This window comes from Felis catus, chromosome A2 (assembly GCF_018350175.1).
Source record: "Felis catus isolate Fca126 chromosome A2, F.catus_Fca126_mat1.0, whole genome shotgun sequence".
NCBI classification, from domain to species: Eukaryota; Metazoa; Chordata; class Mammalia; order Carnivora; family Felidae; genus Felis; species Felis catus.
The window spans coordinates 74,331,591-74,357,736 of NC_058369.1; the positions used below are offsets into that span (position 1 = coordinate 74,331,591).

At 35.9% G+C, this 26,146-nt stretch overlaps 1 protein-coding gene across 2 annotated transcripts in view; it reads right to left on the reverse strand.

Moving 5' to 3' along the window:
• Positions 1 to 26,146, reverse strand: part of CDK13 (cyclin dependent kinase 13) — a 122,828-nt gene that overhangs the window by 74,455 nt on the left and 22,227 nt on the right. For both annotated transcript variants that reach the window (XM_023250202.2, XM_023250200.2), the window contains exons 2-5: positions 21,929 to 22,588; positions 13,669 to 13,839; positions 12,189 to 12,328; positions 10,206 to 10,376 (exon numbers count right to left, since the gene is read on the reverse strand). In XM_023250202.2, the coding sequence (XP_023105970.1) occupies positions 10,206 to 10,376; positions 12,189 to 12,328; positions 13,669 to 13,839; positions 21,929 to 22,588 (1,142 nt within the window). The remainder of the gene's footprint in view (positions 1 to 10,205; positions 10,377 to 12,188; positions 12,329 to 13,668; positions 13,840 to 21,928; positions 22,589 to 26,146) is intronic.

A 26,146-nucleotide genomic window follows, 5' to 3' on the forward strand; every position in this document is an offset into this window, starting at 1 on the left:
CAACTTTGTTCTTGTTTCAAGTTTGCTTCGGTTATTTGAGGGTCCCGTGAGATTCCAAATAAATTTCAGGATGAATTTTTCCAATCTGCCACAACCACTGTTGGGATTTTCATTAGAATTGCATTAAATCTGTAGATTACTCTGGGTAGTACTGATATCTTAACAATATTAAGTCTTCTAATCCAGGAACACCAATATCTTTAATTTATGGTGTCTAACTTCTTTCAGCAACGTTTTATAATTTTCAATATACAAATATTTCATCTCCCTGGTTAATTTATTCCTATTTTATTCTTTTTGATGCTATTGCAAATGAAATCATTTTCTTTTCCTTTTCAGATTTTTGCTGTTAGAATACAGAAACTCATCTTTTTTGCACATTGATTTTGTACCTTGCGATTTGCTGAATTTACTTATTAATTCTAATATTTTGTTTGGTAGAATCTTTAGGACTTTCTACATATAAGATCATGTTGTCTATGAATAAAGATAATTTTATTTCTCCCTTTCCAATTTTGATATATTTATTTCTTTTTCTTAACTGCTTCCAGCACTATACTGAATAGAAGTGACAAAAGTGAGTATCCTTGTCTCACCCTGATTATAAAATAAAAGCTTTTCATCTTTCACTACAGAATATGATGGTAGCTGTATACTTTTCATATATGGGCCTTTAATACGTTTGACAGTTTCTTTCTAATCCTAGTTTGTTGAGTGTCGTTAGCATGAAAGAATGTTGAATTCTGTCAAATGTTTATTCTGTATCTAGAGAGATGATCATGTAAATTTTTTTCTTCATTGTGTTAATGTACTGTATTACAGTGACTAATCTTCATATGCTGAACTATCTTTGCATTCCAGGAATAAATCTCACTTGGTCATAGTGTATAATCCTCTTAATATACTGCTGAATCCAGTTTGCTAGTATTTTCTAAGGATTTCTGTATAAATATATCTCTGAAATATTGGTCTATAGTTTTCTTATACTGTCTTTGCCTGGTTTTGGTATCAGGATAATGATGTCCTTACAGAATGATTTTGAAAGTGTTTCTCCTTTTTATTATTATTTTTTTTTAATGTTTATGTATTTTGAAAGAGAGAGAGGGAGAGAGTGACCGTGCAAGCAAGGGAAGGGCATAGAGAGGAAGAGGGAATCCCAAGCAGGCTCCGAGCTGTCAGCTCCAAACCCAATGCAGGGCTTAATTCCACGAACCATGAGATCATGACCCAAGCAGAAATCAAGAGTCAGATGCTTAACCAACTGAGCCACCCGGGCGCCCCAAAAAGGGTTTCTTTGTGATCAGTTTTTTTGGAAAGTTTTGGAGAGGACTGATGTTAATTCTTCAAATGACTGGTAGAATTCACTGTGAAAGCATCTGGTCCTGGGCTTTTTAGTTGTCATTGTTGAAGTTTTTGTTACAGATTCATTTCCTTACAGTTATAGGTCAGTTCAGATCTTCTATTTCTTCATAATTCTTGGAGGTTGTACATTTCTATGAATTTTTCCATTTTATCCAGGTTATCAAATTTGTTGGTCTAAGTTCTTCATTCTCTTTTACGGTATAATACTATTGCACTGCATGGGTGTACCAGATTTTGACATATTCATCAACTGATGTTGGCATTTTCTGGCCATTATGAATGATCCTCCTATGAACATTAGTTTACAAGTTTCTGTGTGGATATATCTTTTTATTTTTCTTGGATATGTCCCAAAAGTTGAAGTTCTATAGCTCATAACTCTTACGTTTAATATTCTGAAAAACATGCAGATTGCTTTCCAAGGTGGTTGTACCATTTTACAACCCCACCAGTAATGTATGAGTCTCCCACCAGTAATGTCTGAATCTTCCAATCTCTCCACATCTTCTCCAATACATGTCAATATCTATCCTCTTTCTTATGGCCATCCTATAGTGCATATGAAGTGGCATCTCACTCTAATTTTGATTTGCATTTCCCTGATGGCTATGATATTGAACATCTTTTCATGTGCTTATTGGTCATTTGCCTATGTTTTTTTTTTAAACTTTTTAAATCTTTATTTATTTTTGAGAGAGAAAGAGACACAGAGTATGAGTGGGAGACAGGCAGACACAGAATCCGAAGCAGGTTCCAGGCTCTGAGCTGTCAGCACAGAGCCTGATGCGGGGCTTGAACTCACAAACTGAGAGATCATGACCTGAGCCAAAGTCAGATGCTGAATCGACTGAGCCACCCAGGTGCCCCTATTTGCCTATCTTCTTTGGAAAAATGTTTATTCAGATCCTTTGCATGTTTAAACAGGTTGTCTTTTTTTTATCATTTGGTTGTAAGAGTTCTTTATACATTCTAGATACAAGTTCCTTATCAGATAGATGCTATACAAATCTTTTCTCCCATTCTATGAGTTGTCTTTTCACTTGTTCTTAGTAGTGTCCCCTAGAGCACAAAAGTTTCTAATTTTGAAGAAGTCCAATATATCTACTTTCTTCTACTGCTTCTGCTTTTGGTGTCTTAAGAAGGCTTTAGCTAACTCAAGGCCATGAAGATTTACTGCTATATTTTCTTCTAAGAGTTTTAAGGTTTTAGGTCTTATATTTAAGTCACTGAACCATTTTGAGTTAATTATTACATATGGTATGAATAAAAGATCCAATTTCATTCTTTTTCATATCCACTTGAGCCATCACTGATTACTAAAAAGGCTATTCTTTACACTGAATGGTCTTGGTATCATCATTGAAAAATGAAATGACTGGGGCGCCTGGGTGGCGCAGTCGGTTAAGCGTCCGACTTCAGCCAGGTCACGATCTCGCGGTCCGTGAGTTCAAGCCCCGCGTCGGGCTCTGGGCTGATGGCTCGGAGCCTGGAGCCTGTTTCCGATTCTGTGTCTGCCTCTCTCTCTGCCCCTCCCCCGTTCATGCTCTGTCTCTCTCTGTCCCAAAAATAAATAAAAAACGTTAAAAAAAAAAATTTAAGAAAAATGAAATGACCAAAAATGTGAGTGTTTATTTCTAGACTTCCAAACCTATTCTACGGATCTATATATTTATCCTAAAGCCAGTACTACACAGTCTTGATCACTCTAAGTTTTATAGTAATATTTGAAATCAGGAAATGTGAGTTCTTCTGTTAAAATTTTTTTTTAATGTTTATTTTTGAGAGAGAGAGAGAGAGACAGACAGACAGACAGACAGACAGACAGACAGAGCGTAAGTGGGGAAGGAGCAGAGAGACAGAGGGAGACACAGAATCCAAAGCAGGCTCCAGGCTCTGAGCTGTCAGCACACAGCCCAACGCAGGGCTCGAACTCGTGAACTGTGAGGTCATGACTTGAGCTGAAGTCAGACACTTTAACCAACTGAGCCCCCAGACACCCCAGTTCTTCTGTTTAAAGATATTTTTTGACTGTTTTACCTCTCTTGAATTTTCATATGTTCTTTCTCTTTCTCTTTCTTTCTTTCTTTCTTTCTTTCTTTCAAAAGTGTGAGCAGGGTACAGGGGCAGAGGGAGAGGCAGAAGGAGAGAAAGAGGGAGAGAGAGAGATTCTGAAGCAGACTCCATGCTCAATGCAGTTACAAGAGGCTCGAACTCATAACCCTGGGATCATGATCTGAGCCAAAACCAAGAGTCAGACACTCAACCGAATGAGTCACCCAGTTGCCCCTCCATATGTACTTTAAAATCAGCTGGTCAGTTTCTGAAAAGGAGCCAGCCAGGATAGGGACTGCAATAAACATACAAATCAATTTACCATCTTAGTAATATTAAGTCAACAGATCCATGAACAAGGAACGTCTTTCCATTTATTTAGGTCTTATTTTTTTTCAGTGATGTTTTATAGTTTTCAGTGTACAAGACTTTTACATTTTTTTTGTTCATTTATTCCTAGATATTTTATTCCTTTTAGGGCTATTACAATGAAACTGTTTTCTTAATTTCACTTTGGACTGTTCGTTGTTACTATACAGAAATACAACAGTTTTTTGTGTATTGATCTTGCATTCTGCCACCTCAATGAACTCATTTATGAGTTCTGAGTTTTTTAGTGGATTCTATAGGATTCTCTATGAAGAGAGAGTATGTGTGTACGTGTACGTACACGTACACACACACACACACACACACACACACCATGCACACACACACACACACACACACCATGCACACATTAGAGATAGTATTATTTCTTCCTTTCTAATCTAATCTTTTATTTAATTTTCTTGCCTATTTAATTTTCTTGCCTATTTAATTTTCTTGCCTAACTGCCTTGGCAATGCTGAATAGAAGTGGTAAGAACAGACATCTTGTTTTTCATAGATGCCCTTCATCAGGTTGAGACAGTTACCTTCTTTTCCTAGTCTGTTCTATTCCTGCTTTATAAATTGGCACAGCCTTTCTGAAAAACTTGGTGACATGTGTCAAGAAATTTCAAAGTTCAAATCCACTGACCTAGTAATACAATTTGTATTAATCTATTTAAGGGAACAATCAGAGGTGAATAAAAGTTTTATGTACAAAGTCACTAAAACAGAAGGAAATCTGGCTCCAGTGTCTAGAAGAACTGCATATGACATGCAATGCAAATGCAAGGGAGCACCATGTGAAATCAGAAATCATAGCAGTGACATATGAGACTTTTTCCCTCAACCGTATGGTGACACTTTGCCACAAACATTTACTATAGAATATTGTTTTTTGCTGATTTTTAAGAAAATTCCAAATTAAAAGATTACGCAAATTCCATTATTAAATAAGTACTAATACTGAAAGTATTATAGCTTAATTTGAATACAGTAATTACAATTACAGCTTTTGGCTGTCCAGCATATCATATTATTTTTAAGTACCAATACTATTTTGTTGGAATGATACCATTATTTCAGTATTTAGGTTTTTTTTTTTTTTAACCTGAATACAAAATATTTACATTTTGAGATGGAGATCAAAGACTGTAGTTTTTATTTTATAGTGCATATAATTGCAAAAACAAAGTCTTCTCTGCCCAGAGAATTATAAACTGCTTTAAATTTTTAATTGAATATTATTACATTCAGTCAGAAAGTATCTTTCCATAAATTCATAATCCTCAGTGGGAGCAAGAAAATAAAGCAAAACTTTTGTTGCAAAATAGTTCATACTTTAGTTCAAAAATTTGAGGAACAGTGAAATATGAACATCAGAGTACTGAAATTAAAACAAGTAGTTATATCCCACTCTCCTTTCATACTTGAAACTGCAAATCTAGAAGTACAAGAAATATTTTCCTTGAAACAAAAACTACCCTTTGCTAACACCTAAAGATTGAAAAACACACAAAAAGGTTCAAAGATTCCCCTCAGTTATTAAAAAGATGAGACTGCCTGAAGATAAAGAAAATTAAGAAAAAAATTTAGAATTACTTTAGCCTCTCTCCATTTCCCCAGATTATTTCAGAAAAAGCTCATTCAGCATCTCTAAGATTTTGCACAAAAATCCACCTATGACTTATGGAAACCACTTAACCCTGTTTTCTTAAGGAAGTAGAGCCAAGTGCTTTGTGCTATGGCTTCTGTTATAATAATGCAAATCTTTATATATATTTGTTCTTATTTTATTTATATTTATTGATTTTATTTATATTATTTATTATAATATATTTACACTATATATTGTTTTTACTATGTTTTTATATTTTTTTAAGTTTTTACTTTTTAAATTTTTTTTTAATTTATTTATTTTGAGAGAGAGAGAGAGAAAGAACTAATGGTGGGAGGGGAAGGAATAGAGAGACACAGAGAGAGACAGAGACAGAGAATATTCCATGCAGGCTCTGTAGCCTTAGCACAGAGACCAACACAGGGTTAGAACTCACGAACCATGACATCATGACCTGAGCCAAAGTCAAGAGTCAAAGGCTTAACCTACTGAACCACTCAGACACCCCAAAAGAGAGAATCTTAAGCAGACTCTACACTCAAAGCGGAAGCCAACTTTGCGCTTGACCTCATAACCCTGGGATCATGACCTGAGCTGAAACCAAAAGTCCAACACTCAACAGACTGAGCCACTAAGGCACAAAGTTTATATTATTATGTTAGAAATTTTACTTGATTTTTGTGTTGTTTACAATTTTCAAATTTAAATTACTGTTAAGTATTTGGTTTTATTTTGTTGTTTTAGTTTCATCAATTCTAATGTAAAATAGTAAATCAAAGTTTCCATACTGTCTTTCTGCTCCAGGACAGCAATCACAATTGGAATAATGGTACACAGCTAACATGATCAGGATTAGAACCCAAAGACTTCAGATCTAGTTCCCTTTTCACCAAATCAGTCTGTATCATCGTGGTTCTCACCAGAAAGAATAGATTCATGGGGCACCTGGGTGGCTCAATCAGTTGAGCATCCAACTCTTGATTTTGGCTCAAGTCATGATCCTAGAGTTGTAGGATCGAGCCCTACATTGGGCTCTGCTCTGAGTGTAGAACCTACTTAAGATTATCCCCCTCTCTCTCTCTCTCTCTCCCTCTGCCCCTCTCCCCTGCTCACACACTGTCTCTCTCTAAAATAAAACAAACCAAATTTAATAGATTCATTGAAAAAGGATTACATATCACCTCACACCTATTAGAATAGCTATTATCAAAAAAGACAAGAAATAAGCGTTGGCGAGGAGTACAGGGTACCCTCATGCACTGTTGGTGGGAATGTAAAATGGTGCAGCCATTATGGAAAACAGTATAGAAGTGCCTCAAAAAATTAAAAGTAGAACTACCATATGATTCAGCGATTCCACTTCTGGTTATTTATCCAAAAGAAATAAAAATCTAACTCAAAAAGATGCATGTACCCCCATGCAACATTACTTACAACAGCCAAGACATGGAAACAACCTAAGTGTCTATCAAAAGATGACTGAATAAATAAAATGTAGCATAACTATATGGTATAATATAATTCAGCCATAAAAAAGAAGGAAATCTTGCCATTTGCAACAATGTGGATGGACCCTGAGGGTTTTGTGCCCTGAAGTCAAACAGAGAAAGACAAATATCATATGATCTCACTTACATGTGAAATTTAAAACAAAAACAAGAACAGAAAAAAACCCCAAACTCATAGATAATCTAAAGAACAGACTGGTTGCCAGAGGCAGGGGACAAGAGGTGGGCAAAATGGGTGAGAGGGATCAAAAGATAGAAATTTCCAATTATAAAATAAATAACTGTGTGCATGAGGGTGTAATACACAGTATGGTGACTATGGTTAATAATACCGTATTGTATATTTGAAAGTTACCAAGACAGTAGATCTTATAAGTTCTCATCATGGGGTGCCTAGGTGGCTCTGTCGGTTAAGCATCCAGCTCTTGATTTCAGCTCAGGTCACGATCTCAGAGTTGTGAGATCATGCCCGGTGCTGGGCTCCATGTTTGCATGGAGCCTGCTTAAGATTCTCTCTTCCCCACTCCCTCTGCTCCTCTCTGACTCATGCTCACTCCAGCTCATGTGCGCTCTCAAAAAAAAAAAAAAAAGTTCTCTTCGCGAGAAAAATAATGAAACTGTGTAGTGATGAATGTTAACTGGATTTATCACGGTGCTCATTTCACAATATATGTAATACCAAATCATTATACTGTTAAAACTAATACAATGTTATGTCAATTTTATCTCAATAAATAATTCTGAAAGAGGATTAGGTTTTAAATTCCATACTCCTTGACATACTGTAGTATATTTAATAGCTGGCATCTAAATGTAACTTCCCCACAGTAAAACACATTATGTATCATGATTCCAACAATCACAAACAGGATTATGGTGGGGGAAAAGATGAGGAAGCAAATAGAGGAAAATCTATGGTTTGTAAAATATGGTGATAGACATTGTGGGGGAGAAAACACAAAGCAAAAAACAAAGGACTGAGGAAACTTATAATCCAGTAAGGAAAATAAATAAGGACCATAAATATGATACAAGGAAAATTCTGACTACTGTATTCTTTTAAAAAGTATTGGGGCGCCTGGTGGCTCAGTCAGTTGAGCGTCCGACTTTGGCTCAGGTCATGATCTCATAGCTTGTGAGTTCGAGCCCTGCATGGGGCTCTAAGCTGACAGCTCAGAGCCTGGAGCCTGCTTAGGATTCTGTGTGTCTCTCTCTCTGCCCCTAACCTACTCACATTCTGTCTCTGTCTCTCTCAAAAATAAATAAACATTAAAAAAAAATTAAAACAAAAAAAGTATTAAAGTATGAACAGGCTATAGTAAGCAGAGTTTAATTACCAATCCAGCAATTAGTTATTTAGTACCTTCTATGGCCTAGTCACTGAGCTAGGTAAGGGTTATAATAATGAATAAAACAGGTATGGTTCCCATTCTCATATGGAGATACAAGTAAATAACAAATCAGCAGTTATTCTGGAAAAAGTTATGAAGAAAAAAACTAAGGCTTTTAAATTGCCTGTGTCTCCATTCAGTTGAAAGTGGTCCATCCGGTTAGGCTTCACTGATGAATAAAGTAACATTCAGTCTGTGACCCAGAGGATGAGAAAACAGTCTTTCAAATTGTGTGTGCACACGTGTGTGCATGCGTGCATGCATGTGTGTGTTGAGGGTAGAGAGGTTTAAGCCCAGGGAAGCAGCATATGTAAAGACTTTAAGGCAGCGAAGTGCATTGGCATATGTGACCTGTATGACTGAAGCTTGGTGGACAATCAGAAAAATGGCAGAGATGGGGTTAAAGAAATAGGCAGGGATATGATCCCACAAATCAAAGTAGCAGGAGGTTCAGGGTATGTTGGAGGAAGAACAAATATATTAATTTTGGCTGTAGTATGACATTAATGAAAAATATTTACATACAACCCTCATATATAAGATCTTAATTTAATCCTTACTACACAGTAAGAAAAATAATGTTTCCTTTAATGGATGAAGAGGTCACAAGGGCTCAGATGGGCTAAAGATCTTGCAAATAAGGTTGCACTGCTCGTAAGCAAAGTCACAAATCTCAGACATTCCAACACAAGTCAAACCAGTATCCTTTCTACTACACAATAAGAAATGATGAATAATATAAACTGGATTAAAATCAAGCTAAGGAATATTGGTGTTATTATGGACAACAACTAATGAAAGTGGTATCAATTAAAAAGATGATTCTAGGGGCTTAACCGCTCAGTCGGTTAAGCGTCCAACTTCAGTTCAGATCATGATCTCATGGTTCACAAGTTCAAGCCCTGCATCGGGCTCTGTGCTGACAGCTCAGAGCCTGGAGCTTGTTTCAGATTCTGTGTCTCCCTCTCTCTCTGCCCGTCCCCCGCTCAACGTTCTGTTGGTCTCTCTCTCTCAACAATAAATAAACATTTAAAAAATTAAAAAAAAAAAAAATTCAAATTTTCTACATAGTGCATACAGAATACTTTGAGAAGTTCCTTTCTACAAAATAACTATTATGTACTAAGTCACTCATTTTTTATACTGTTCCCCAGAAGACTAAGATTTTGTGTGTGTGTGTGTGTGTGTGTGTGTGTGTGTGTGTGTACAGTTGCGGATGGGAGGGGGTTAAGTACCATGTTCAATCAGAACACCTATTTTAATCTATCTTATCTTAGATTTGAAAAAGAATTTTGCTCTTTGAAAACCACAGGTTATAATGAAGTCAACTTTGGTTCCAAAATCTCAAAGATCCTAAAACCTACTGGAAGTAGAGCCTTTTACCTACCATATGCCTTATGATAACTACTTTAATGAGCATGCTAATTTCTTTTTAGTTTTTCTGCTAAAAGCATATACCACTATAATTCATTAAAGGCAATTTCAGGTAAGATTTTGCCTCCACATGTTCAGAAATAACATAAATGCCTACCCATAAAGTTTCCTTACATGTTAAGGCATTAAAACATTTTAAAAATGTAAGATAAGCATATATTCTATACTACTATAAACTATTTCTCAATAACTAAAAAATGAAGATTAAAAATTATACATTGATGCTCCAAAAAACTACTACTACTAAATATGTGTAATACTGATAAATATGTTTTGTTTCTTAGGGGACTCAAATATCACTAAAGTAAATAAATAATTCTTCAACTCAACTACATCTAAAAACAGAGTATGATATTAATGCAATAGTTTTATGTACCTAGTAATTACTCATATAGTCAATACCTATGACAAAATCTGCAAGTTAGCAACATCATGCGTATGCAGAACTGGTTATGTAAATATGCACACATACCTTTATCCTTCTTAAAATCCAAAGCATCTTCTTTATCAGTCACTATTTCCTTCATATTGATAATACTCTGGTGGGTAAGCTGCCGGAGAATTTTAATTTCTCGAATTGCTGTAATTGGAAAGCCTTCCTTTTCATTATCTAGACGTACTTTCTTTAAGGCTACCATTTCTCCTATAAAAATTAAGTAAAATCAAGTTAGCAGCTGACAAAACCAAATGACATTTTTCTTAATTTTAACTTTATTTTAATTCAAAATTTCTGTTCCTACCTCATACTACTCACAAAATATATTTTAGCTTTCAAAGTACCAATGATAATGTTCATAGCTCAAGAAATTAAGTCTCTAGTTAAATTATCCAAACTGTGGAATACTATATAACTGTTAAAAAGGATGGGGTAGGTCCATAAGTATTGTTACTGTATGCTCTGTACAATATATTAAATGAAAAAAAGCAAGATGATGAACAGTAGCTGCATTACACTACCATTTTTAAAAAGTGAAGGAGGGGATGGAATGCCTGGATGGCTCAGTTGGTTAATTGTCCAGCTTGATTCCATCTCAGGTCATGATCTCATGTTCTTGAAATCAAGTTCTGCTTTGGGCTCCACACTGAGCACAGAGCCTGCTGAAGATTCTCCCTTTTCCTATACCACCACCCCTCGGCTCATGCTCTCTCTCCCTCAAAAAAAAAAAAAAAAAAAAAAAAAAATAGAGAGGAGGTTAAATTTATATAATATGCTTATACATGCATAAAATCTCTCAACAGATGAGAAGATTCTATACATTAAGCAGGTGACAAAATGTGCTCGGACATATTAACTTGTCCAAAGCTGCCCAGCCCAGCAGTGAGACATATATTCAAAATCTGTTTTAGCTATCTCAAAAGTATGTGCTCTTCCCACTATACTAAATGACTTTATAATTCTGATATGAGTGAGTACTGTCTAAGATCTCACTATTAAAAGAACACACACACCCAAATCCTGTAAGTAAAAGTTCACTATTATAAAGGTTTGTTGGGGCGCCTGGGTGGCTCAGTTGGTTAAGTGTCTAACTGCAGTTCAGGTCATGATCTCAGTTTGTGAGTTCGAGCCCCACATAGGGCTCTATGCTGACAGCTCAGAGCCTGAAGCCTGCTTCAGATTCTGTGTCTCCCTCTCTCTGCCCCTCCCCAACTCATGCTCTGTCTCTCTCAAAAATAAATAAATGTTAAAAAAAAAAATTAGAAAAAAAGGTTTGTTCATTCTTCTTCTTTGGAGAAAAAAAGGAATTCTGTACTTACAAATTTTCCAAAAGAAGGATGTTTATACTTTTAATCATTAAAACTTATTTAATTCTTTTTGATGGAAGTCTAAAATAAAGTATGATTCCTTATTTGTTAAACAGCTTTTAAAAGCTACAATTTAATCTCTTTTTGATAATGCAGAATCACCAGTATAAATAGTATTACTGTATGCCGTAACCGCGTTCCAGAGTTTCCAGGCATAAGGTAGTCTAGTCTCCCCTATACTAAATGGCTTCAAATAGCTATGCTATTTTAAACTATTGGTTTATTTCAACAAGGAATTATAAGTAAAGATTAAACACTGGCTCTAAGAGTTATTAGTAAAATATGTAGCCTCTGCACAGTTACTTTTTACTGGCTGCAAAACCTTTAAAACGGCTCACAGGTTCCTGATTATGTTCTAAAAGATTAAGCTGCCAAATATGGCCTCCAAAGGGTAACTTTGACAGAAAAAAAGAATATTTTGCTAAAAGAAAAAGTGTTGCATAAGGCTTAATACAACAAAATTTACTACTAAGGCTAATTAAGGTCAAGATACTTTTTTTCCCCGATTACTAACAATGTAAGAATTTATTCACAATTAAAGAAATCTAAATCCCACCATGCTACACATCACAAATACTAAAAAACCACTTTAAAAAACACAAATTAAGTACATTCAATAGATCCAAAGATCCACAGTATTTGGCATACTTACCAGTGTCTTTATCCCTGGCCTTGTAAACTTGTCCATAGGTACCTTCTCCAATAATTCCGATGATATCAAATTTATCCACGCAGCGTTTTCCCCAGTCAATATCTTTTTCTTTGATTTCACCATAGCGAGGCCCACATATTCTATCAAATATAATTCTTAAGTTTTTATATACAATCAAGCAAGTTGAATAAACTGTTTAATATTTAATATCCACCCTCTCCCAAAAAGTATTATCAATTATCATGAAAGTCAAGGCATCATTTCTCCATGCTGACTCTTCTTCTATAGACTAACAAACTGGAAAAAGAACTAAGGCTTATATGAAGAACTTCCAGATTAATAAAATGTAATTTTTCAATGAGTGGATAAAACCAACACTGATACAAAGAGTCAAAGTTCTCTAACCAACCTTTAGGAAGTTTTCCTTTTCATTCATCATCTATATATATAATATATATTATATATATACAAAATATATAAAATGCTTCCAAAAAGCAAGTTTGATAATGAACATTACCAAAAATCTAACTATAAAGCTTACTGACAAATTCAGACTTACAGCTAGATGAAATTATCTTAAAAATGGAAATACTAAAAAGATGTTTAGTCCAAGAGAGTAAAAAAAGTATTAATATAATCAACTTTCAGGAATCCATACTTTGTGGCTGTGTGTGTGTTATATATGACAAATATTTGACATTCTTCAAAAGATACATAATTTAATAGTCTTTCAATACTCTGGTATGTAATAGAAATTCAAGTAAAGGAATAAAGCTACAATACTCAGAAAGACTTTTAAAAGTTTTTTACTTTTCTACTCTATACTAGAAAATTGCCTCATACTCACACGAGGCACCTGAACAGCAATTCTAAAATCAGATCTAACTCAAAGTCTTACTCACACCTTCCCTTGGTTAAGTAGAAGTAAAAAAAGAAATCAACATGCTCACTTCTTAACTGATGAACACATTTCAAGGGAGTTATCTCTAGGCACTTACTTGAAGCTAATTTAGGATACAGATTTCAAACCTTCTTCCACTCCACCTCTTGCAAAATGAAAAATGCATTTAGTTATAGGAGCAAATGGAGCTAAAAAGCAAAGAAAACATAGCAGCTTGCCCATTACTAATTTTGTTTGGGCTCACTGAATGCTGACTTCCACCTTCTCCAATTTCAGTGTTTTGTATTATTTAAAAACTTAATTATAGAAATTATCTTTAACATATAATACCCCAAGAAATTAATACATTACAAACCATGAGAGAAAATTAAATTTAGTTTTATTAGTCGTTTTGAATAGGTATGCAGGGAATTATGAATTTTTTTTCAAAACTCTAGCAGAATTTATGCATATACTTAAGTTTAAAGAGTAAATATACTTTTTATTATTTTAAATCTTAATTTTTTGTGTTTTATGATTTTATGAGGACCCAGAATCATTTCTGGTCAATTTAAGAGCAGGTAGAAAGCAAGCACATACTTAGGCCTCCTTTTACTATGTAACTGTGTTGTTGTTTTCTTTTCTTCTGGACTCTTTGAGAGATCATCTCCTCCTGGTAGCTCAGGGGGCAGTGGTAAATCAGCAAGTAAACATCGCAGTTTCTTCTCTACTTCTTTTTTAACTGCTTTTACTGAAATATTTCCTCGTAAGCTAAGGAAGAAAGGAGTCAGACAAACAAAACACATTTATTTGAGAAATAATAATCAGCCATGTCTTACACTTAAGTAGTAATGGCAAAATACTAATCTAAGTTACTTTCCAGCTAAAATAATAAACTGTATTCAATTGCAAAATACCAAATTTGGGGGCAAAAATGATTAGATAAAAACTAAGGAACCTGAACAAAGTATGAACTTTAGTTACAATAATATTTTGATATTTGTTCACTGATTGAAACAAACATACCATATTAATATAAGATGTTAATACCGAAAAAACTAAATACACTATATATGGGGACTCTCTGTAGTATAATTATAATTTTTCTGCAAATCTAAATCTGTTCAAAAAATCGTATATTTTAAAGATGATTTAGAATTACTATGAAACTGTAAATTAAGACTAAAAAATCAATTAGTCATGCTTCACAGAAAAATTCATTAGTTCTGTGATAGCATCCTGACTCTGTTGGAGAGACATAAAGAGGTTTTATAGAAATAAATAACACTGTACGGGGCACCTGGGCAGCTAGTCAGTTGAGGGTCCGACTCGTGATTTAGGCTCACGTCATGATCTCAGTGTTCGTTAGTTCAAGCGCTGCAAACACAGAGCCCACAGGATTCTCTCTTCCTCTCTCTCTGCCCCTCCCCCGCATGTGTTCTCCTTCTCTCCCTCAAAATAAACAAACATTAAAAAAAAAAGTCTTGGGGCGTCTGGGTGGCTCAGTCAGTTAAGCATCCAACTCTTGATTTCAACTCACATCATGATCTCATGCTTCGTGAGTTCAAGCCCCGCATCGGGCTCTGTGCTGACAGTGTGAAGCCTGCTTGGGAGTCTATCCTTCTCTGTTTGCACATTCTCTACTCATGCCCTCTCTCTCAAAATAAATAAACTTAAAAGAAAAAGTCTCTTATTAAATAAATAACACTAAATGGCGTTATTTATCTTGCCCATTTAAATAACCACGAACAACTAATTTAGCTTTGCCCTTTTCCAGGGTTAATTTTCTTAAATTGGATAATGACTCTCTTAAATATTTAAGGTTCTAGCTTACGGAAATTACAGGTCAAAATTTAAGTTGTTTGTATTGTACTTTTTTGAATGCATAAAGAACTCCGAATTTTAACTAGGTAATCTGATTATTTTAAACCTCCCAGTTACTAAAAAATCTGTTTAAAAATATGACATTTCTTGGGGCACCTGGGTGGCTTGTCAGTCAAGCATCAGACTTCGGCTCAGGTCATGATCTCACAATTCGTGGGTTCAAGCCCTGCATCAGGCTCTGTACTGACAGCTCAGAGCCTGGAGCCTGCTTCGGATTCTGTGTCTCCCTCTCTCTCTGACCATCCCCCACTCACACTCTGTCCCTCGTTCTCAAAAAATAAATAAAACGTTGAAAAAAATTTTTAAAAAATGACATTTCTTGAAAGAAAATCTTATAATGATAACAAAATTTGGACTTCACACACTTTCATAGCAGTTATGAGTCCGATAATGAAAAAGTTTAGTGAGACTACACCACTGCGGTCAGAAATTACAAATGACATTATCAATGTAAATCATTTAATTATAACTTCTATTCATGTTAAACAATATTATTGTACAAATGCACGCTTTAATACCATCTGATAAAAACCATTTATCAATAACTATAATAAAATTGTGCCTTTTCTCCATAGCCCCGTGTTACTCACCAGAAGGTTCTTTAACAGAGAAAACATGCTCAAAAGGAAACTAGTTTGCAGTTTTATTTTTACAGTAATGGTACATAGCCTCCTTTTCAATGTTAATGTCCATACGTTCAATTGATTTTATGCTTCTATGTACTAGATGTTAGGTAAGGCACTGGACTTTAACAATAAAAACTATAACAAATACATTAAGATACAACTCCTGGGGCACCTGGGTGGCCCAGATGGTTAAGCATCCAACTTCAGCTCACGTCATGATCTCATGGTTTGTGAGTTTGAGCCCCACATTGTGCTCTGTGCTCACAGCTCAGACCCTGGAGCCTGCTTTAGATTCTGTGTCTCCTCTCTCTCTCTCAAAAATAAACAAACATCAGGGGTGCCTGGGTGGCTCAGTCAGCTGAGCATCCGACTTCAGCTCAGGTCAAGATACAACTCCAGGGGCGCCTGGGTGGCTCACATGGTTAAGTGTCCAACTTCAGCTCAGGTCATGATCTCATGGTTTGTGAGTTCGAGCCCCACATTGGGCTCTGTGTTGACAGCTCGGAGCCTGGAGCCTGCTTCGGATTCTGTGTCTCCCTCTCTCTCTCTGCCCCTCCTCTGCTCACACTCTGTCTCTCCCTCTCTCTCAAAAATAAACATTTTTTTAAAATTTAAAAAAAATAAAAATAAAATAAATAGACATCAAAAAAATTTAAGATATAACTCCTCTCAGAAAGGAACTTAGATAGACTTTTGGAGAACATAGTCAAGCAAGCAGTAGGATAAAGTACTACACAAATGGAGTCCTAGAGTAATGTAGCTAACGGGTCGCTAAATCAGGATTGAAAGACAGTAAAGGCTTCTTTCTAAAAAGGTACCACTTGAACTGCGCCTGAAAATAAACCTATTCCAAATAATTCTTAGAAAACTGTAGTCTCAAAAAACAAAACAAAACAAAACTGTAGTCTCTTACTTGTAATTAGTTTTCAGTCAAAAATTCTCATTTGTCTGAAGATTCAAATCAACATTTTTAGAGGAAAAAACACAAATCTTAACTTTACTTATAACTTAAAAATTAAAAGACTGCCTATATTCATATATATGTTATGAACTACCAAATTCAGCAAGACTCCCAGGCTTCAGAGAAATGAAATACTAACTATCCAAGAATAATACTATATAATTAAAAGCATCATTATTTTTATTGAATACCTGCAATAACCAAACAGGAAGCATGATATTTTTAATAGCTCCCATATACTACAGCAACAAAAACAATAAAATGCCTTAACAAGAAATATACAAGGCCAATAGAAGAAAATTTAAAAATATGATGAAAATAAAACTGGATCTGAATGAATGGAAAGAAACAATGTTTTTGTACAGGAAACTGTAATGCTGTAAAGTTATTAGTCTCCAAATTAATCTACTACACTCACTAGAGTCCCACACAAAACACAAGCAAAAAAATTTTTAATATAACTTGACAAGCAGGTTATAAAAATCTAAGAATAAAGACAAAAATCTGCCAAAAAACACTTCCACAAAACAATAATGAAGTGAGATTTGCCTTGTCCTGTGGTCAACCTGTTTTAAAAGATCCCAAATTAGGGGCACCTGGATGGCTCAGTCAGTTAAGCGTGACCTTTGGCTCAGGTCATGATCTCCCAGTTCATGAGTTCGAGCCCCACATCAGGCTCTATGCTGATGGCTTGGAACCTGCTTCGAATTCTGTGTCTACTTCTCTCTCGGCCCATCCCCCCACTCATACTCTGTCTCTCTCTGTCTCTCTCTCTCTCTCAAAAATAAATAAACATTAAAACAAATTTTATAAAAGATCCCAAACTAGAAGCCCAAGATTGGCTGAAGTCAAGGAATATATATTATGGTCTACCCAATGTTTTATAAGAAAAAAAAAAAAAAAAAACTATGAATTAAATTGTAAATATTTTTAAATCAGAAAATTTACATAAACATTCAGATTTCAGGCTTCTTAAAAAAAAAATCAAAGGCTCTAGCAACACTGGGCTCAAATTCATATACAGTAGCACTGAAGCTGAGGCTGAATAGCAGAGCTATTCACTAATCGGTATTTGAGTCTGAGAACCAATATACTATTCATCTAAAGAAGTCAAAACAAAAAAGTACTGGAAAAGAAATAATAAAACACATTAATAGAAAAGAGGGTCCAGGGGCACCTGGGTGGCTCAGTCGGTTGAGCATCCAACTTCGGCTCAGGTCATGATCTCGTGGTCCCACATAGGGCTCCGTGCTGACAGCTCAAAGCCTGGAGCCTGTATGGATTCTGTGTTGCCCTCCTTCTCTGCCCCTCCCCCACTCATGCTCTGTCTCTCTGTCTCTCTCTCTGTCAAAAATAATAAAACATTTTAAAAAAAAAAAGAAGAGAGGGTCCAGAAATACAGGTATCTATAAGAATTTTTATATATGGCACCACAAACCAGTGAGCTGGGACTATTCAGTAAGTGATGTTAGAAACAACTGGATCTATCAGCCTACAGGGTGGTAGGGGAGAGCATTTTTCTTCCTCATCTAATAAACCAAAAACAAATTTCTGTATGATTTGAGTCAAGTTTTTTTTAACTTTATGAACCCATAAGTTTTAAGGGAAAAATGATAGATCTGACTATATTTAAAAATGGAAAACATCCGGGGCGCCTGGGTGGCTCAGTCAGTTGGGCGGCCCACTACAGCACAGGTCATGATCTCACGGTCTGTGAGTTCGAGTCCCGCATCGGGCTCTGTGCTGACACCTCAGAGCCTGGAGCCTGCTTCCGATTCTGTGTCTCCCTCTCTCTCTGCCCCTTCCCTGCTTGCTCGTTGTCTCTCTCTCTCAAAAAATAATAAACATTAAAAAAAAATTTTTAAAAAAGGAAAACATCCATATAGCCAAAAACAAAACAAATAAATGTCAAAGGCAAGCAATAGACTCTGAAAGGCAAGATCTTTAACATAAGGAAAAAAAAAAGAAAAACAGTATTAAGGAAAAGCCAGCATAAGATATAAACAAGTAGTTCACTGGAAAAAAATAAATAGCCAACAAGTATTCAGAAAGATGCTATCTCAATAATCAGAAAAACGCAAAATTAAATAATCATATATTTTATAGACTATATATATTGGTACACAGTCTTATTAAGATACAATTTGGCAGCTTTTAATCAGATTTTAAATGTATATACTTCAACCTTATAACTATCCTACAAAAAGTGCTCAAACGTACATAAAATATTAATATAACAAGACTGTAATAGCAAACAATTATTATAAATCTAAGTATCCCTTAACCAATAGAATAGTTAGTAAGAGCATGATTTATCATTCCTATAGACAGGAATATTGAACCTATCCATATACCAATATGGAATGATCTCCAACATATTAAATGAAAAAAAAAAGTCGAGTATTAATTATGCATAGTATAATCCTAATTTCCTTTAAAACAAAACAATTTATTATATGAAAGTATATAGTTAACGGTCTATCTTGTGATTTTTAAAGAGTAATAAATTCCGGGTCTGAAGGAGAAGCAAAGTTCAAAGTAAGCCTAAAAGATATTACTTGGCTAGGAAGTACTCAAAACCAAACAGGTCATATCAAAAGGACAAGACAGTCAGCTTAAGGAGTTCCCACTGACCAAGGACAATGGAGCATCAAAAGAAGAGTGACTGACTCGTGTTGAATTGATCTGTGGCCACACATGTTAGTAGTAGTAGCCAGGGGTCTTAAAAACTTCTATATCCATGAAATGTGCAAACATATTCAAAGAAAGAAGAACAGAGACACAACAGAAAAGCAGAAGAGACCAAAAAGAATACAGGTCAAAAAAATTTTTGATGATAAGCATGACATATACCAACATCTCATTAAATATGGACACACACTGGGGCGCCTGTGGCTCAGTCGGTTAAGCGTCCGACTTCGGCTCAGGTCATGATGTCGCGGTCCAAAGGTTCGAGCCCCGCATTGGGTTCAGTGCTGACAGCTCAGAGCCTGGAGGCTGTTTCAGATTCTGTGTCTCCCTCTTTCTCTGACCCTCCCCTGTTCATGCTCTCTCTCTCTGTCTCAAAAATAAATAAACGTTAAAAAAAAATGGATGTACATGGAAAACAGCATGGAGGTTTCTCAAACAACTAAAAACAGAACTACCCTATGACCCAGCAATTGCACTACTAGGCATTTATCCAAGGGATACAGGTGTCCTGTTTCAAAGGGACACATATGCCCCCATGTTTATAGCAGCACTATCAACAATAGCCAAAGTATGGAAAGAGCCCAAATGTCAATCGATGGATGAATGGATAAAGAAAATGTGGTGTATGTATACAATGAAGTATTACTCAGCAATCAAAAAGAATGAAATCTTGCCATTTGCAACTACATGGATGGAACTGGAGGGTATTATGCTGTGAAATTAGTCAGAGAAAGACAAAAATCATGACTTCACTCATATGAGGACTTTAAGAGACAAAACAGATGAACATAAGGGAAGGGAAACAAAAATAATATAAAAACAGGGAGGGGGACAAAACAAAAGAGACTCATAAATATGGAGAACAAACTGAGGGTGCTGGAGGGGTTGTGGGAGGGGGGATGGACTAAATGGGTAAGGGGCATTAAGGAATCTACTGAAATCATTGCTTCACTATATACTAACTAGTTTGGATGTAAATTTTAAAAAATAAAAAATAAAGTTAAATCAAAAAAAATAAATAAATAAAAAATAAAAGATGCAAAGCTAAATGGGGATTGTACACATCCGAGATCAGAACTTTAGATTCTATTGTTCAATAAATCAGTCAATTGTCAAAAAAAAAAAAAAAGGATGCACAAAAAATACCCTCCTTAAAGCATTCACCTGCATGCATCTTGAATTCTTGAAAATACTACCAGTAAAAATTTATCTCCATAGGATATATGAAAAATAGAGAATAACCAGTCTCACCAGCCCAGAATTACTAGATTCTTGGCAAATGGGTTATTTTCTCACTAATGAAGTGACTCAGTTCTGCATTCATGCCTCTCTGCTGGAGAGTCCATTCCACAACTCATCAAAATTACAAATCACTACTCTGTTTATGAACCTTCAGTGTTCCTAGAAAACAGTGAAACCTGTAAATACCATAATTAGAGTGGTATAATTGGAGAATACCTGATTATATTGGATGAGTTCTCTTGGCAACATTTTTGATTGTAGAAAAAAGACATTATAGTGGACACAAAACACAGGAATTATGATTTTTTTTGTTTTAAATTATAAAATGTTCATAATGCCAGCCAAAGTGAGCACTTGAAAGACCTACCCACACAGCATTCTCATCCACTTGTTTCCAAATTCTATAAAGATGTCAGCTAGGAAAACTGCTCATATAGTTGCTTTTTAACAGAAAATGAGGGAAAAACAGCTCTAATTTCTCCATAAAAATAAAAATGAAAAAGGTTAAGTGGTGTAACAGACAGACATTACACAGTAGCATAATGCTTCTATCCTAGCATATGTTTCAGAAATATTCTTAGAACCACATTTACTTTACAGACACTCTTATCTTAATCCTCTAAAAAATAAAATGTTTCAAAAAAAAGTCATACCCCCAATATTCATAAAAGAATCTGTAAACATGTTAAAGGAAAGCAAAACCACATTGAGTTTTCTGTAATACATAATGAATCTCCAATTGCAAAAAATTAAAAGGGTCAAGAAAAGTCTAAAAAATAATAAATTCATAAAGCTACCCAGAGTGATAAATGTATAAGGCCACAGAAGAAACCTAGAAATAACAAATATACCTGCTTTAATCACCCAGGACAGAGTCTCTCATAAATGTCCTGTTTCTGATACTGTCATTTAAGGAATATTAAATCAAAGAAAACACAGTACTAGCATCTCTAATTCCCAAACTCAATCGGAAATATACATCGTATTCCGAAGCCAACAGCAAATTTTTCCTGGAATTCTTAGCATAACCTATATTTTGTCATCTTACAAGCAGTGTGCTTCATTTTAAAGTGAAAATAATAAAGATAATTTACTTATGATTTTTTTATAACCTTTTTATGGGGGGGGGTGGGGCATTTCAGGTAATTTCTCACTCCAAACTTACATTTCTTTTTTTAAACTGTTAGTGATAAGGGAGCCTAGGTGGCTCAGTCAGTTAAGCGTCTGACTTCAGCTCAGGTCATTAACTTGCGGCTCGAGAGTTCGAGCCCTGAGGCTGGTTCTGTGCTGACAGAATGCTTCACATTCTGTGTCTCCCCCATCCCCTCTCTCTTTACCCCTCCCCCACGCTCAATCGCTCTTACTCTCTCTCTCTCTCTCTCAAAAATAAACAGTAAAAAAATAATTTCAAAATAATAAAAATAAACTGTTAGTGACAAAACTTTTTTGCACTTACCTATCGGCATCTTTATCTTCAGGCAGCATGGGAGGCAAAGGTAATGGTGGTAACGTAGAGGTCACTAAAGCCACATGTTGCTCCTTCTCCTTGGCTCCTAAACTTGGTGTAAGTGGTTTGGTTTTCTCTTTAAGAGATACTGGTTCGTCCTTTGTAGCAGCAGATTTACTCTCCTTCCCAACTACAACTGCTTTCTTGGCGGCTTTATCTACAATCAAATTATTGTCCACCTTGGTTACCTGAAGAGGTGGCTTTGTTTTTGCCTTGTCGTTTTTTAAAGTCCCACCACTTGACGGAGAAGGTGCGTGTTCTGTTTTCAGTTTCTTCACATCCTTCACATGGTTTGTTTGAGATGCACCGGCACCCGTCTCCGTGCTCCCCTTCGTAGGTGTAGAAGTGTTGGAGGCTTTGGCAGCTTTGGCAGCAGCCTCAGCAGCCTTAGCTGCTTCTGCAGCTTTCGCGGCTTCTGCAGCTCTTGCTGCCTCTGCAGCCCGTGCTTTTTTATTCTTGTTCAACTCGGCTGCCAGGCTACTCTTCAGAGTTAGTGTGCTAGGAGAAATGCTAGAGTGACGGCTTCTGGATCGAGACAACCTGTGCCTGCTACGAGATCTTGAATGCCTAGAGGAATATGGGCTTCTGCTTCGGGATTTGGCAGAACGTCTGGTGGAAAATAATGAAGATTTAGTCAGGAATTCAGAAAAGTTCAGTCTGAAATTTACAAAAACTACTAACTCAACCCTGTTACATAAAATAGAAATTTATTAAATTTCAAAATCATAATACAGTTTTTTGGGGGGAGACTTTTTTAAAAGACAGAAAATGCTTTTAAGCAGATTATTATCTATCTGGTAGCTAAAATTTTCCTGAAAATAGACTGTCTTCATCCTGGTCTAGCCTATGAATGCTCAAAGGTGAGACTGGATGAAAGCAGATCTCTGGTAGAAGAAATACTCTAAGGATTAGGAACAAAAGTGTGACGAAGCATCACTGCTGTCTTTAGAAAAGAGAAGTACAGGGGCGCCTGGGTGGTTCAGTTGGTTGAGCATCTGACTTCAGCTCAGGTCATGATCTCACAGTTCATGAGTTTAAGCCCCGCGTCGGGCTGTGGCTGACAGCTTGGGGCCTGGAGCCTGCTTCAGATTGTGTCTCCCTCTCTCTCTGCTCCTCCCCTGCTCACACTCTGTCTCTCAAAAATTAATAAAGATTAGAAAATAATTAAAAGAAAGAAAAGAAAAGGAAAGAGAAGTACAGGGGTGCCTGGATGGCTCAGTCGGTTGAGCGTTCAACTTCAGATCAGGTCGTGATTTCAGGTTCGTGAGTTGGACCCCGTGTTGGGCTCTGTGTTGACAGCTCACAGCCTGGAACCTGGACTCTGCTTCAGATTCTGTCTCTCTCTGCACCCCCCCCCCTCATGCTTACTCTTTCTCTCTCTCTCTAATTAAATAAACATTTTAAAACATTAAAAAAAAAAAAAAAAAAAAGGTCTCTCTGAGGCCCCTGGGAGCCTCCTGCTTTAAAAAAAAAAAAAAAAAAAAAAAAAAAGAAAGAAAAGAGAAGTACACAACGAGGGTACACCAATGGTAGCAGTAGCAGGGTGAAGTCTGACCAATCTTTCACCAAAGTCTAATCTCTACATCTGTAAAGCTTCCTCACCCCACAAATTCAGTAGTCGGTAGTGCTCTGTCTACAGCAAGAGTGAAAAAGACAATGCCTGTCATTGGGCAATAAGTAAAAGCAGTCTCTAAATCTTGGTAACTACTCAATAATGACTGCAATTCACTTCTCAAAAAATACTGGAAAATATAAAAACTATCATATATATTTAAAATACAGTGACAACCAAAATTCCTATAAAACAAATGCAGCACAGCACCAGGTGAAAGGAAGCTGAAGTTTTCAAATCCTCACCTTATCAAAACTAAAAACAAGTATCTACAAGACAAAGGCACTATGATAGTACTCTGACATGTTTACCAGGTCTCATTTTAATGCTCACATCAATCCTAGTGAAGTATCTACAGTTTACAGATTAGAAATGTAATCTAAAATATTATGTTACCTAAAATCAATCCCATACTCATCAGTAGTTGTACTGGTTATTACTTACTGTCACTACCCTATTCCTCCAATACTCTTCTATCCAACTCTGTGCCAAAGGAGGCTAACCTCAACAAATGCACCTTCTGAGTTTCAGGGCTGTCACTGGCAGATCAGAAGGCAGAGAAGGCCGGATTATTTCTTCCCAGCATCCTCCCTTTTGGTCACATTTTCTGACAGAAGCTGTGTCCCCTTATCACCCTCTCCACAGCTCTCATCAGGCTCTAAAAACACTGTATTTTCCTTGCTTCCCTCTGTAACTACAGGAACATCCCTTGTGGGTTCCCTTAATCCACCCCTTTATCTGCAATCCTTCGTGAAAGTCTGTTGCACCATCTCAGTTGGATTCAGTTTCCTTTCAGAACCTTGCCTGATCTACCTTGTATGCCAGGTTTTAAATCCAGACCTTCTGACTGAAAAGTAGCTAGGTTAACACAATAAAAAAAATTAACACACTGTGAAAGAGAGAACTCTTGCTGAAATTTTGTAGAAGCTATGGGGAGACAGTAAATAAAGCAAAGAAACTCCTAAGAACCCATAATTAAAATAGGGCAGAGAGAAAAGAAAGGACTGGAAATTCTGTTTATATCTGATGTTAGTAAAGTATGGAGGAAAACATTTAGAAACATTCTATAATTCTAATATGAAAATAAAATGATGATTACGTTTAGGATAAACTCAAATACAAATTAAACTTCTCCCTCACTCTTTCAAAAACATTTCAAAATGTACTGAGGGCCAATTGCTGTTCAACATTGAGCTTGTGTTTCATACAAACCCGATATTTTATATAAAGTATTTATGCAACACTATTTTAGATTAATGGGAACACAGTTTAGAAAATACTTAAATCTAACACTTGCTTATCATTAAATATTCATATACACCAATCATTAAAATCACCAATAAGCTTACAACTATTTACGGAAATGAGAGGAATTGTTTTGCTAAATATAAAGTGGTAACTATCTCAGATAACTTTAATACAGGAACCAACAGTGTCATAATATGAAACACTCAGCCACATTTTTTATGCCCTTTAAACTCTTGGGCCTCAAAACAAGTCTCATATGCCATGCTTCTAAAGCAACAGAAAGGTACACAGCAGGAGAGAGCAAAGAGACTATCATTTCATCAGAGGTAACAGTACAGAACTTTCCTCAAATTAACTTTCCTACACTAGCAAGATTCGGATCATCAATTTCATACAGACACATAAATTATATTTAACTGAGAGATTTATGACTGAGTTTTACCTAAGAAAAGAGAGACAAAGATATTACGTAAAACCCTAATACAATTAACTCCCGTGGCCTATTAAATTATTCTTTTCTGGATAGAATCTGGATAAGCATTATCAGCAAAGACTTAAAAATTTCTGGTCTATAAAAGGGATATATTGGAGGTGCCTGGGTGTCTCAGTTGGTTGAGCATCCCACTTGGACTCAGGTCGTGATCTCAAGATTTGTGAGTTCGAGCTCCCATCCAGCTCACTGCTATATCCTTCTCTCTACCCCTTCCTTGCTTGTGCATGCTCTCTCTCAAAAATAAACATTTTTTTTTAAAAAGTAAAAAATAAAAGGGTTATTTTAGAAATGAGGTTTTTATATGTTTTGATCTCTGTATCAATTAAATTCTTCTGGACATACCCTCCATTCCTCTCTAATTCTTCTATTTCTCTTCAAAAATTTAACTTTTCATTTTTTAACTTAAAAAAATGTTTACTTATTTTGAAAAAGAGAGACAGACAGACTGCATGAGTTCAAGCTGGAGAGGGGCAAACAGAGAGGGACAGAGAAAATTCCAAGCAGGCTCTGTGCTATCACAGCACAGAATCCGACATGGGGCTCCATCTCACAAAAGGTAAGATCACGACCTGGGCCAAAATCATACCGACAGAGCCACCCAGGTGCCCCATAAGTTCCTTAACCTTTTAACTTCATGTCCTAGGAAACATGCATTCTCTCAGTGCTTACGGTCTGAAACAAATATGGTTTGGAAACCTAAAATTAAATATAAACACAAAATTCAAGTTTAAGTCATTTTTACAAATGATCTAGTACTTCAGCCATACAAAGTTACGAGGGTAAGAGAGAAGTGCATCTTCAAGACTACAGAATG